Source organism: Littorina saxatilis, linkage group LG9, assembly GCF_037325665.1.
Source record: "Littorina saxatilis isolate snail1 linkage group LG9, US_GU_Lsax_2.0, whole genome shotgun sequence".
NCBI lineage: Eukaryota > Metazoa > Mollusca > Gastropoda > Littorinimorpha > Littorinidae > Littorina > Littorina saxatilis.
Window position 1 is genome coordinate 2389280 of NC_090253.1, and position 15554 is coordinate 2404833.

Below are 15554 nucleotides of genomic sequence, written 5' to 3' on the forward strand. Positions count from 1 at the left end.
CTCTCTCTCTCTCTCCCTCCCCTCCCTCCCCTCTCTCTCTCTCTCTCTCTTCTCTCTCTCCCTTCTCTCTCTCCAATGTATACAAAAACATTGTCTTATCCACTACGCCACAGCCACCCACTCTTCCCCCCAAACCAACTCAATGTAAGAGGCAAATGGACGCGCGACTAACACATAACACACAAAGGCGTCCCACGGGATATTTGGACAAGGGATTTCAAGGTCTGGAACAAACTCTTGCACAGCCGTGGCGCTCTGGGAAACCCACAAGAGTGTTCAAGACGAAACAACATTCGCCGCGCGATAAGAATCCAAGAGTCTTGGCTCTGTCAGGCACAACAAATTTGTCACGACCAACCTGGCAAAAACTCGTTTCAATGAGGAATTGGAATAATTATTGCTCCAGGGTGGTTTCGAGGGGACAGTTTGGTTGGCTGTTGTTGCATATTGGGATTTAAATGTTCATGTGCTTTTGCATGTCCTATTGCACCGTCAACCAGTGAAAGAGAAAGTTCTAAGGCAAAAAAAAAAAAAAAGGTCTGTTTACGGTAACATTGGGTGAAAAAATAGGGTCGGTAGGTTGGGTTTTTTTTTCTTCTTTTTTTTCTCTCCCCTCTCTATGATGTTTCACAGTTCATTTCTTCTCATCAATCCCTGTCTTTGCCCAACATAACTATAAACAGTACTTTGAGCTTACCTCCCTTCTGTCGTCTGTTTACCTCCCTTCTGTCGAGCGCAAACAGCTCTATTTTGGATGCGTGTTTTGTGTTTTTTTCAGACGATCTAAAAAAAAGATTAGGGTCGGGCCTAAAAACTAGGGTCGGTCGGGTTACCGTAAACAGACTTTTTTTTTTTTTGGCCTAATGGGTATCAAAAGCGACGCAAGACATGTTACTTTTCGTCAGATTTCTGTAATCTAAGATTCCTGTGTGATACAAAATACTCGAGAAGACAGTTGCACTGACGTTTTAGAGTCTCCTTTGCTAAGGCCAAAAAAAAAAAATTGTCTGTTTCTGGTAACATGGCTAAAAAAAATAGGGTCGGTAGGTCGGGATTTTTTTTTTTTTTTTTTTTTTTTTTTTTTTTTTACCCCCAAATGTAGACCAATAAAACTAACTTTAAAAATCGCGCAAAGAGACTGGATTCACTATACATCTAGAGACAAGACACTCAACACATTTACAAATCGTCAGCGGACTTTCGTTTTCACACGTTTTTGTTGTTCATTCTCTCACCCTGTCCTTTACCACCACCAAAAAAAAAAAAAGTTTTGAGTTTGGAAAAAAAAAGTTTAGGGTCGGCGCCGAAATTTAGGGTCGGTCGGGTGACCAGAAACAGACAATTTTTTTTTTTTGGGCCTAATACCACAATGAACATGACAATAAAAGCAAACGACAAAAATAGCAAAACGTTTAAGAAGAACTCGGGGGTGCGGAATGGCGCGGGGTAGGGAGGGGTGGCGATTGGTTGATTCTAAATATATGTATTCATACAAAACAAGAGGAGATATGACTTTTACGCTTTTTACACTGTACAAGCAAAACGAAACAGCGGTCAAAAACATTTGAGTATAATGGCGCTGTCTTGACAAAAACTTACCTCTAAGGAGTTTTCTATGTAGCCGCGTCAAGACTGATAATTGATATTGCCAAACGAAGATCCGCTTGGTGTATTGGAATGAAAAGATTTCTGTTCAAGAGTTTTCATATAGTGTAAACAGTGCTACTCGCCTGTCAACGTTCCTGAAAGAACCTGGGAATTTGGACGAAACCGAGCTGAAAAGAAGTGTGAATGCAGACTGTATATCGCTCGTCGATATGTGTATAGCTTGCATTCAACACGTCAAACTTTTGAAAACAAAATCCTCTATGATTGTGTAAGGTTTGTTAGTGATCTTTGGTTGAATAAAGCTGACAGCACAAACTTGAGGCAGTCTTTTCTGTAAGTTCTCTCTTATTTTTATTCAGCCAAAGTGACTTGACAACACCCAGCAAAGGGCTGTGTAGATTTGTAGTCATCAAACTAAACGCTGAGTGTGGACGTCATGTTTTAGTGCAATGAATCCAGCACAAATGTATAAACCAATTCGAACAGTACGACTTCTTAGACTCCGACTAAATTCATAGTCCGCTTAATCACATACTTAAGCCTACCACTAATTCAGTTCTTCAATTTAAATTGAAAACCAAAGTGCACCGCGCAAAATGTGCGAGCGAAATAGACATCAAGCCAAAACACAGTTTCTCATTATCGTGGTTTTTTTTCTACAGACAACGAAGCCATGATTACTTTGTTCAGCGCTGGCTGCGTTGATTAGAAGAACAGTTACATTAGGACGAACTACTAAAACGGGCCGCTACATTAAAGGCAGCAAAGAAAGAAAACGACAGACGAACAGACAACAAAAATAACAAGAATACTAGAAGAAGAACAAACAGAACAAGAATTCATGTCGCCATATAGCATACAAGCCATTGGTCATTGTCGTCAAGTGGCTAACTTTCATACACGCACACACTCCGTACAAATACAATACAAGAATAAACAACAACAAAAAGGTCTTCAAATTCAGGTCTACATGGTGACCAGTAACAGACTGTGAAGACAGCACAGTCAAATTCAGTCTACATGGTGACCAGTAACAGACTGTGAAGAAAGTCAAATTTGCAGCAAAAGAACCAAGACAGACACGCACATACCTGGGCAGGAAGAAAAGACGGGTGACAAAAATTCAACTCACCTCCCAGGACTAAGGTAAGAACCAATTCACACATTCCTGACCGCAGTCAAAGGCACACTGACTTTGCAAAACCAAATTATAGTGCCACTCGCACACAGATCTTCAGAGTCTGCAGACAGGGCAAGGGCGGTAATAATCTGAGATTTGTTCATTTCCTTTGGCAAGGGACACAACTGCAGTATGAGAGTGCAGTGAAATTTAAAGAGTTACTGTCCAATTAAACATTGTTTGAAGCCAACTGTTTGAAGTTTCTACATTGTGTGGGAGGTTACACTGAATGTGTCAGTTAACAGAAGTTTTCGAAGCCGGTGCATTTTGTGCGCAGTTAAACTGAATTTGTCCGTATTCGATTCACTAAATAAACTTCATTTTCATGTCCAAGGGACACGGTAGACTAAATGTTAACGGGTAGAGTTAATCTGGGGCACTAAACCTGATTTGCACAAATAAAAATAAAAATAACTCCACAATGTAAAAGGGGCAAACAGTGCATAATTTCTAATAAATGAGACACCTGCACAAAATCGGCAGAAACGCTATCGAATATCCCTCCTTTAACAATCTCGTCGATAAAGAAAAATGTCTGCGTTGGTGCAAAGACCAGTGTTTGGCGGAATATTATCTGTCGGTTCCTGGGTCCCTGTGTGTGATTATGTTGGCCAATAACGTGTATTGATCTGCTTCGATCTCTCTGCTGTTTGACGGGGATGTTATCGAGTGTTCAGTTATTGCTCTCAGTTTAGCGTGGGTAGCTGTTCTGGTTTTGAAGCGTTTTGAGTTAGGGTATTGGGGTAGGGAGAGCAGAGTCGTGTCTTTTGTGACTTGGTGAACCGATTTATAATAATAAGGGGTATTTATATAGCGCCTTATCCGAAGTTCAAAGCGCGTATTAGACTGATTGTTGGTTGACAGACAGACAGGCAGGCAGACAGACAGACAGACAGACAGACAGACAGACAGACAGACAGACAGACAGGCGGAACAAGAGACAGAGAAAGACAAGAAAGAGAAAAGAGAGACATGTCGTGAAAGTACACACACACACACACACACACACACTCTCTCTCTCTCTCTCTCTCTCTCTCTCTCTCTCTCTCTCTCTCTCTCTCTCTCTCTCTCTCTCTCTCTCTCTCTCTCTCTCTCTCTCTCTCTCTCTCTCTCTCTCTCTCTCTCTCTCTCTCTCTCTCTCTCTCTCTCTCTCTCTCTCTCTCTCTCTCTCTCTCTCTCTGCGTGCTTATGTGTGCGCGCGTGAATTTTCCCCCCATTTCCTAATAGAACCTATTGTTACCTCTCTCTAGTGGAAAACTCCAGCTGTCCTCACGGTCTCAAGTGCCATGATTCCAACTTAAATCCTAAGTCCACGCTATAATTTACGTCAAATAAGAGCAATAATGTTCTTTTATCTGTCCCGGCAGGGTATCTACAAATCCTCATGACGTATGACCCGCACTGAGATCAGTGCAAGGCACATATAAAGACAGAGCGAAATGTCTTTCACGATGTTTGCAGATACTTTCGTGAACAAATACAGGAAATGTGATTTTAAGGGTGCAATATTTGACATTCATGAAATGAAGTTTAACACCTAAGGTGCTGAAAATCGGCGTACAGATCTGCGTCAGACTGACAAATGTAAGACCTTACTTGTTCAGACTGCTCATAGCCTCTGTAAACTAACCTCCATTTTACGACTTCCTCCTTTTTAAGACCTAACTTTCTCAGATGTGTTTAGGTCTGAAAATGGTGGTTTCACTGTCGTAAAGACAAAGGCCAACGCTGCACATCCCCACCCTCCTCGACCACCACCGCCCACATCGTTTTACCCAGCCACAAACCACACACAAACCACCACAGCCCACATCGCTTTACCCAGCCCCAAACCACACACAAACCACACACACACCACCACAGCCCACAGCGCTTTACCCAGCCACAAACCACACACACCACCACAGCCCACATCGCTTTACCCAGCCACAAACCACACACACCACCACAGCCCACATCGCTTTACCCAGCCCCAAACCACACACAAACCACACACACACCACCACAGCCCACATCGCTTTACCCAGCCACAAACCACACACACCACCACAGCCTACATCGCTTTACCCAGCCCCAAACCACACACACCACCACAGCCCACATCGCTTTACCCAGCCACAAACCACACACACCACCACAGCCCACATCGCTTTACCCAGCCACAAACCACACACACCACCACCGCCGACATCGCTTTACCCAGCCACAAACCACACACACCACCACAGCCCACATCGCTTTACCCAGCCACAAACCACACACACCACCACAGCCCACATCGCTTTACCCAGCCACAAACCACACACAAACCACCACAGCCCACATCGCTTTACCCAGCCACAAACCACACACACACCACCACAGCCCACATCGCTTTACCCAGCCACAAACCACACACACACCACCACAGCCCACATCGCTTTACCCAGCCACAAACCACACACAAACCACCACAGCCCACATCGCTTTACCCAGCCACAAACCACACACAAACCACTACAGCCCACATCGCTTTACCCAGCCACAAACCACACACACCACCACAGCCCACATCGCTTTACCCAGCCACAAACCACACACACCACCACAGTCCACATCGCTTTACCCAGCCACAAACCACACACACCACCACAGCCCACATCGCTTTACCCAGCCACAAACCACACACACCACCACAGCCCACATCGCTTTACCCAGCCACAAACCACGCACACCACCACAGCCCACATCGCTTTACCCAGCCACAAACCACACACAAACCACCACAGCCCACATCGCTTTACCCAGCCACAAACCACACACACACCACCACAGCCCACATCGCTTTACCCAGCCACAAACCACACACACACCACCACAGCCCACATCGCTTTACCCAGCCACAAACCACACACACACCACCACAGCCCACATCGCTTTACCCAGCCACAAACCACACACAAACCACCACAGCCCACATCGCTTTACCCAGCCACAAACCACGCACACCACCACAGCCCACATCGCTTTACCCAGCCACAAACCACACACACCACCACAGCCCACATCGCTTTACCCAGCCACAAACCACGCACACCACCACAGCCCACATCGCTTTACCCAGCCACAAACCACACACACCACCACTGCCCACATCGCTTTACCCAGCCACAAACCACACACACCACCACAGCCCACAGCGCTTTACCCAGCCACAAACCACACACAAACCACCACAGCCCACATCGCTTTACCCAGCCACAAACCACGCACACCACCACAGCCCACATCGCTTTACCCAGCCACAAACCACACACAAACCACCACAGCCCACATCGCTTTACCCAGCCACAAACCACACACAAACCACCACAGCCCACATCGCTTTACCCAGCCACAAACCACACACAAACCACCACAGCCCACATCGCTTTACCCAGCCACAAACCACACACAAACCACCACAGCCCACATCGCTTTACCCAGCCACAAACCACACACAAACCACCACAGCCCACATCGCTTTACCCAGCCACAAACCACGCACACCACCACAGCCCACATCGCTTTACCCAGCCACAAACCACGCACACCACCACAGCCCACATCGCTTTACCCAGCCACAAACCACACACAAACCACCACAGCCCACATCGCTTTACCCAGCCACAAACCACACACAAACCACCACAGCCCACATCGCTTTACCCAGCCACAAACCACACACAAACCACCGCAGCCCACATCGCTTTACCCAGCCACAAACCACACACAAACCACCACAGCCCACATCGCTTTACCCAGCCACAAACCACACACAAACCACCACAGCCCACATCGCTTTACCCAGCCACAAACCACACACAAACCACCACAGCCCACATCGCTTTACCCAGCCACAAACCACACACACCACCACAGCCCACATCGCTTTACCCAGCCACAAACCACACACAAACCACCACAGCCCACATCGCTTTACCCAGCCACAAACCACACACACCACCACAGCCCACATCGCTTTACCCAGCCACAAACCACACACACCACCACAGCCCACATCGCTTTACCCAGCCACAAACCACACACAAACCACTACCCCATACCAACATCAAAGCCACTCTCCCTCAAAGAATTGACACACAACATACAGAGAACTGAATACACGGTTACACAACAGAATAAAGAGAGAGAGAAAAAGGAGACTCACAAAATTAGTTATCAGAAAAAACGGCACTTGGGGAACAAGATAAAGAGTGAACAACGGAGGGGGGAAAGGGGAGGAGGGGTGGGGGTGGGGTGAGTGGTGGGTGTTGGTTAAGGACAGAAGAATGAAAATTAAAAACAAACAATAAACAAAAGAAAACAAACAAACAAATATTAACACATTATTTGACAAAAGTACTTTACACATGATTGAACATGTTGTGTAAAGAGTAATCATTCAACAAATCATTATCATCATAACCAATCTACTGATTCTGATTTAATTTATTCTAACACAGACCAATGTCAAGTAAGCCTATAATAATAGAAAGCACGGAACATTTGCTAAGCTAACTACAGTACAACCCCCCTTAAAAGACTCCCCAATTTAAGACTCTCTCTCTTTTAAAACCTATATTTTTCTAAAGTTTTATGTTGATAACCTGTGTAAATTAACCCCCATTTTAAGACTCCCCCTTTTTACATTGAGTCAAGTTTTGACTAAATGTTTTAACATAGAGGGGGGAATCGAGACGAGGGTCGTGGTGTATGTGTGTGTGTGTGTGTGTGTGTGTGTGTGTGTGTGTGTGTGTGTTTCTGTGTAAGTACAGAGCGATTCAGAGTAAACTACTGGACCGATCTGTATGAAATTTTTCATGAGAGTTCCTGGGTATGATATCCCCAGACTTTTTTTCATTTTTTCGATAAATGTCTTTGATGACGTCATATCCGGCATTTTGTAAAAGTTGAGGCGGCACTGTCACACCCTCATTTTTCAATCAAATTGATTGAAATTTTGTCAAAGCAATCTTCGACGAAGACCGGACTTTGGTATTGCATTTCAGCTTGGAGGCTTAAAATTTAATTTTTGACTTTGGTCATTAAAAATCTGAAAATTGTAATTAAAATTATTTTTTTATAAAACGATCCAAAATTACGTTGATCGTATAATTCTTCATCATTTTCTGATTCCAAAAACATATAATTATGTTATATTTGGATTAAAAACAAGCTCTGAAAATTAACAAGAAGAGCAAACGCTCGATCGAGTCACTTTCGCAGTTCTGAATATTATATGAGGCATCAGATGGACAGGAAGAAATTGCTATTCACAACACAATGAGTCACGTTCACATAAAATTTGAGCCCGGTCACTTTTATAGTTTCCGAGAAAAGCCCAACGTTAAGTTGTGTGTTGCCGAACAGAAAAGGCTAGTTATCTCCCTTGTTTTTCTGATAACGTTCGTAAAAGGCTACAGATGTAAATACTTTGATGTAAAGAATAATCCTACAAAGTTTCAATCACATCCGATGAACTTTGTCAAAGATATAAAATGTCTAATTTTTCCTTTGACGCTGACCTGTGACCTTGAAAAAGGTCAAAGGTCAACGAAACCATCGTTAAAGTGTAGAGGTCATTGGAGGTCACGACTAAACAAAATATGAGCCCGATCGCTTTGATAGTTTCCGAGAAAAGTCCAACGTTAAGGTGGTGTCTACGGACGGCCGGCCGGCCGGCCGGACGGCCGGCCGGACAGACTAACACTGACCGATTACATAGAGTCACTTTTTCTCAAGTGACTCAAAAATATAAAAATTATGATTAAAATTAAATTTCCGAAATCGATTTAAAAACAATTTTATCTTATTCCTTGTCCGTTTCTGATTCCAAAAACATATAGATATGATATGTTTGGATTAAAAACACGTTCAGAGAGTTAAAAAGAATAGAGATATAGAAAAGCGGGCTAACCTCCTCAGCGCAACCGCTACCGCGCTTTTCTGTATTGTTAATTTCACAGCCTTTGCCACGAGCGGTGGACAGACGATGCTACGAGTGTACGGTCTTGCGGAAAAAAATGCTTTGCGTTCAGTTTCATTCTGTGAGTTCGACTGAGCTTGACTAAATGTTGTATTTTCGCCTTACGCGACTTGTTAAGAACTGATTTCCTCAGGTTATTGGAGGTCATAAAGAGAGGGGGGGGGGGGGTTCCATTCTACCAAGACTACTTTGTTTATCTATGGAGAAAATATAGATGGATAATGGCCACACAAACAACGAAAGCAATAACAGCAACGACTACACTGACGACGACAACGACCACTTGTGATATTGAACTTTAGCGTTGTAAAACCAGGGACGTTTACCTATTGTAATCTAAACCTCAACATTTGCAGAACTTGCTCTCGTAAACATAAAAAGTCATTTTAGTTACTATTCAAGTCACGGAATGAACTGTACAAATGTGTTTCATTTACATGGGGGCCCGGTAGCTCAGTTGGTAGAGCACTGGACTTGTGATCGAAAGGTCGCAGGTTCGAATTCGGGCCGGGACGGACACGGGTCAACTTTATGTGCAGACCCAGAGACGGAAGCCATGTCCCACCCCCGTGTCATCACAATGGCACGTAAAAGACCTTGGTCATTCTGTCATAAGTGCAGGTGGCTGAATACACCTAAACACGCAGACACCTGGGTAGCGCGACTCCGTTGCTGCTAGCTTTCCACTGGGAGGAAGCGACCCGAATTTCCCAGCGATGGGACAATAAAGTAATGAGAAATGAGAAATGAGAAATGAGAATCATTTACAGGGGGAAAAATAGGCGCAGGTATTTTTTGGTCAAAGAAGGGAGGCAAGTCTGTCTACAGGAGGTATGCATTTTCTGCAAAGGGAGAAAACCATGACAGACTTTTCCTCGATCTAATACACAAATGATCAAATTATGTTTAATTTTGGAGTTCATTCTGTCAATCAATGTCGCAAGAATTATTATTTAATTTGATAAATGTGACTTGTATCAAATATAAGTCAATAATGCATGCCACTATGTTGGGAGCTCTGAACTTACAACGCTGAAGTTCAATATTATCCGGCCACACACACAGCTAGCTACACACACACACACACACACACACACACACAGTCTGTCACACACAAACACATACACATATATAAAACACACACAGTCTGTCACACACACACACACACACACACACACACACACACTCCTATACTCACTGTGAAGCATCTTCCACAGGTGCCTGTGACGCATCGCCGGAAGCAAGAGCTTCAGCCGGCGCATCCTCCATGTCCGCAGCTTTGGACTTCCGGCTTTTACAGGAAGTCTTCTTCTTTTTCTTGGCAATCGGGGTACGCTTGTTTTTGTCCGGTGTCTCTTTTTCCTTGTGGGTCGATCTTGATGCCGACACCGGTCTGTCCGCGGATTTTCTTCTGGAAGATTCGTTGGGTCTTGTGTCTTCCCTCGCTGATTTGCGGGCAGAACTCTGAAAATGAAAGTATAAAAAAATAACTGATTAATTCATCGAAGAAGGGGCTGGGAGTCGGGTGGGTGAGGGATGGGGGGAAAAAAAATGCTTACTTTGATATCGGAATTTCAAGAACAAACGTGTCTCAAAAAATCTTCTGATACAGCACGTAAAGTTTAGGAATAAGATCCACACTGCTAACACTGGAATAATATCATCCTTGTGAATACCACATACAATTCCAGACTGCCAGATTCAACACTTTCCACCCCGAGAATCGGAACGCAAAGGTAAACTTGCATGACAGTTTGAAATCAACCACATCACGTTTCAGTTTGACAATTGAGCACTGACATTCCCAAGACGATAACTAAAATAACACAACAAACAGACAGGCAATGACACAAAGATGCAGTACCTCCAAGAGCGTCCATGTACTGAACACTAGTACATACTGTGTCACAAATCCATTAGCAATCGCTCAAGATCTACAGATTCCATTACGGTACCCAACAAATAAACGGGTTGTCTGAGCGAACGACGAAGAAGAAGAAGAAAATAAACGGGTGGCACCGAGGCTACCCGGTTTTGCCCTGTCTTTGAGGGACCAGAAAAGGGTCATTACACGGACCGCAGGCTCCCATCCGGTGTCAGGCGGGTAGATCGGGTATACTGGGTGAACTATCGATAAATGTGAGACATTATTGCTTACACGCTGTTAGGGCGAGGCGACCAAACGTTTACCGTGACAAAGCAATCAATTTTAGTTGAGTGATGCGTGTGTGGGTAATTGGAGATTGGGTGGGGGTGCTCTCTCTGTCTCTGTCTCTGTCTCTGTCTCTGTCTCTCTCTCTCTCTCTCTCTCTCTCTCTCTCTCTCTCTCTCTCTCTCTTACCCTTTCTCTGCATGTCTCACTCGCACCCTCTCTGTCTCTGTCTCTGTCTCTGTCTCTCTCTCTGTCTCTCTCTCTCTCTCTCTCTCTCTCTCTCTCTCTCTCTCTCTCTCTCTCTCTCTCTCTCTCTCTCTCTCTTACCCTTTCTCTGCATGTCTCGCTCGCACCCTCGCTGTCTCTGCCTCTGTCTGTTTGTCTGTCTGTCTGTCTGTCTGTCTGTCTGTCTGTCTGTCTGTCTCTCTCTCTCTCTCTCTCTCTCTCTCTCTCTCTCTCTCTCTCTCTCAAAAACAATAACATAAACACTCAAGTAAAACACCACAGTACCTTAGAACTTCCTTTCCTACCCATGATGACGAAGTGTCCAAATCTTTACCAAACGAACACAGATACACTCACTCCTTTTTACTAACTCACTATTCTTGGTCGGCCACCCTCAAATGAAATCACTGACTAACACAAGTACACTTTAAGAAAGACCACTTCATTCCAACTTGAGAGCAACAGTTCTGCGACAACAGAGAAAGTCTTATTCTTTACTCAATAAATATCGTGATGAAAAGCCCGGAAAGAACTGACTGCGAACAATACTTTGCCCTCAAGAATGCCAAGATATGTTGCCACCATCGAAAAGGGGATACATTAAGAGTTAAAAGTAGGGTGAGGTGGGTGAGACTCTCTCTCTCTCTCTCTCTCTCTCTCTCTCTCTCTCTCTCTCTCTCTCTCTCTCTCTCTCTCTCTCTCTCTCTCTCTCTCTCTCTCTCTCTCTCACGCAAACAAACCATTATTCTTCAACGCACACATTCAACCTTTTATCGATTATGCATTATTACCCAAGCATTCTCGATCCTCTGATCAGTACATGGAGTAAATACAACCGAACACCTGCAGTAAATGCAATCAAGAGTATAACACCTTCTAAGGAGTAGGTACTTGAAAACCTCTTAGTTTCTCTAACATTATGACTCTATCACTTAGAAACAACCTGTTGCAAAACTAATGACCCGATCTATGCATACATGTTGCACATTTTAATACAAGCACAAGGATTCTACTTCTCGAAGGGAACTCTTCATCTAGCGCAGGAACGTCAAAAGCAAAAATCAGATGCGCACATACAAAATAGTATAAGATGTTTGGTGGCTTGTTGTCAACCCAGCTTTGTTTTTGGTCTGAGAGAGGGGGGGGGGGGTGATACAGATGCAACAGAAGGCAATATGTTCCCTGGGGTCCAACAAAAAAATGCTGGTCTGGCAAAACAAACATCAAACATAGTCATTGTTATCATTTTGGTAGTGCAAAAGTACGCACAATCATTGACAGGGAGCCTCATTTTTAAAATGCAATCCAGGGTCCCACAGCGCGTCGGGAGTTCAAGCCATCACGTCATACTTGTATGTGACGCAAAGTTTACGTTTTTCTTCCACTCTGAAAATGCACAGAGCTGCTATCATATTGGCGAGGTCTGTCACTTTTTTAGTATGTGCCCTTTTTTTTAAGTGTTTTTCGACTTTTCGTCGCACACTTTACGATTGCACAGTTTAGTTGCAAATTGACCGCGAGTCGTCGCAGTAGTATTCAACATTGATTGGATCTTTTAGAGGGAATGTTTACATTCATTGTCCTTGAAAACACAAATCCAAAGCCGCGATGGTTCCACAAATCAAATAAACAGCCTGATTGGCTTTTACTTTGACAATCCACGTTTTGACTGAAGCTCGAACCCATTCACGTGACCGCCTCGATGTGTCATATATTAACACTATAAGATGTTTGATGGGTTGTTGACAGATCAGCTTTTTTGTCGGTCCGAGGGGGAGCATATCGTCTTTTGTTTCATATTTATTGACCAAGGCCGAAGGCCGCGGTCAATAAATATGAAACAAAAGTCGATATGACCCCCGAGGACCGACAAAAAAGCTGGTCTGTCAACAAACCACCAAACATCGTTTTTGTCATCATTTTGGTAGTGAGAAAATAAGTGCACAATCAGCACAGGGAGCCATGCTTTGAAACACGGGTTCCGTGCTGATAACCACACGAGTTCCGTTTTGATAACCACACGGGTTCCGTGCTGATAACCACACGGGTCCCGGTTTGATAACCACTGGCAATCAAAGCTGGCGTGTGAAAGCAACTTTCTGTGTTTTTGAGTTTATTAAATGTTGGGATGAATATGTCAGGTTTGAGGATGCACAGTTCTGTAGGTTCATCTCGGTATTCCACCCCCTCGGCTTTCTGTTGTAAATATTAAGCTGAGTGATCGAATGTGGAAGCTATACGTTTGGTCAAAGGTCACAGAAGATTTGCGTCGTGCAGCGAAGGAAAGAATCGTGATCTTGTTTCCGACTCAGTACAGTACCTCTTTGTTTTTCATCAGACCTGTCATTCTGCTTGCTCGGCTTTGTTAGATGTTTGCATAATTATCTTGTTGCTATTTTCTTTGCTTTTATTATTGTTTCTTATTTGTGCTTCGTTTATCGATAAACGTCTTGGGCACGGGTCAAAATGTGTGTGTCAGGGGTCGTTTTACTTGAACTTGACGTTCGTGTTTCTCCGAACGTCTGTGTATCGAAACACAGATACACGCACTCCATTACTCTGTAAGAAGACAAAACATATCGCTAGGTTCCATTTGTTTTTGATAAATGTATGACCTTTCATGAAGTAGTTTTGTTTTTTGTTTACTTTTGCCAGTTTGCCAGTTCGTTTTTGGAACTTTGCAAAGCAGTGTCGTGTCGTCTGTTTAGGTCTGGGGAAACACCAATGAAAAGAGCCGAAGAATCCCCGAGCGTTTCTATTGGGTTTGCTTTTGATTATCCATGTATAACCTGCTTCCTACAACTATGGTAACCGGGGATTTATTGCCTGGGGAACATGAGATTTATTTCCCAGGTGCTTGTGAATGAAAACTCGTGAAAATGATGACAATGTGTTTTGTTACCCAGCGTGTTAGGCCTATGAATAGAAAGTCGTGAAAATGAGGAAAACATTTATTATATGACTACAGTCACTATGACTGAAAAACAAGTCTGCATTTAACCCCATGACATACACTCTGTACTACTTCTTATTATCTCCTTCTCAGTTCAATTGCGATGTACTGTATCTTGCTGACGTGCATCATCTATGATGCATCATTGTCTATGGAGACGAGTGTGTGTGCCTTTCAGCGGATTGCTTCTAGACTGCAAGTCAACTGTCCGATGTTTACTGGCAACCACGGGAAATCAACTTTTCCATGCATTATTTATTATACGGGAGACTCACATGTGTCGGTAGCGTCACAGTGTAGGTTAACGTGCGCCATTGGTATTCTTAGAGTCCACATAAACAAGGTAGAAACGTTTTTCAATGCAAAAGTGTTTCTGAGTTAAAGATTGAGTTGTGAGGGCCACATGCACGCACTCAAGCACACACACGCGCACGTACGTTCACACACACACACACACACACACACACACACACACACACACACACTCTCTCTCTCTCTCTCTCTCTCTCTCTCTCTCTTTCTCTCTCCTCTTAAATACACACACACACACTCCCTCTCTCTCTAATACTGAAGTCTTTTAATGTTCCAACCGCTCCTCAGACGGCCTTTCTGACTTTGAGTCTGTTTCGGTTTTGTATGTGTGGGTTTGCTTTTCCTAGTATTATGAGTTATTTCTAATATGCTGACTGTTAGCAAATGATAACAGACATGTCGAGAAATAAGATATCAAGCATGAGCCTTTTAGGCGAATGCTGATATCGTTTGTGAGACATGTCTGTTATTATTTGCTAACAGTCGGCATTTTAGAAATAACGGTTTTATTACCGTTTAATTCGACCAAAAGAAATTTCGAAGCGACCCCGCGAATTAGACAGAACAGCCGCAATGGGAACTGGAGCGCTCCTACCTGATTATGCCTGTCAGTCAAAGAATTCTCGTGACCTGGGTCAGCCAATCAGAGTAACACACCTTACGTGATGAATATTCACAGGTCAAATGCGTTTGACACACAACAAACCATATTGAACATGCGTTTCGGTTGCTTCGCTTTTTCTTGTTGAACAGAGAGCGACAGATTTAGAACCGACTCCAGACGGATGGGAAATGACGTAACGGATACATTTGACGTAAAGCGAGTGACCCAATTTCACTTGATTTTCCGAACTTTGATAATTTAGATTTCAAGTGAGCGAGTCGGCATTGCACACTCAGAGGATGGGCGGTGCCTCGCTGTTTCTTAAAGCACCCACCGACTAAACTCGCTTTTCGGTATTTTTTTAGATAAAGAGAGTATTATCTGACAGCATTTGAAGTGTCATTCTTTAGAATAAATCACACTGATATTGCTGATTTAAATTTTTACTTTGTCTTGTTCATTTTTAGCTTGATAAACAAAAAGGGTCCCCGCCTGAACGTTATAACATTTAGA

General features: G+C 43.8%; 1 protein-coding gene across 3 annotated transcripts in view; it reads right to left on the reverse strand.

Moving 5' to 3' along the window:
- The window catches only part of LOC138975064 (uncharacterized), a 97366-nt gene that overhangs the window by 16407 nt on the left and 65405 nt on the right, over positions 1–15554 (reverse strand). For all 3 annotated transcript variants that reach the window (XM_070347713.1, XM_070347711.1, XM_070347712.1), the window contains one exon: positions 9994–10259. In XM_070347713.1, the coding sequence (XP_070203814.1) occupies positions 9994–10259 (266 nt within the window). The remainder of the gene's footprint in view (positions 1–9993; positions 10260–15554) is intronic.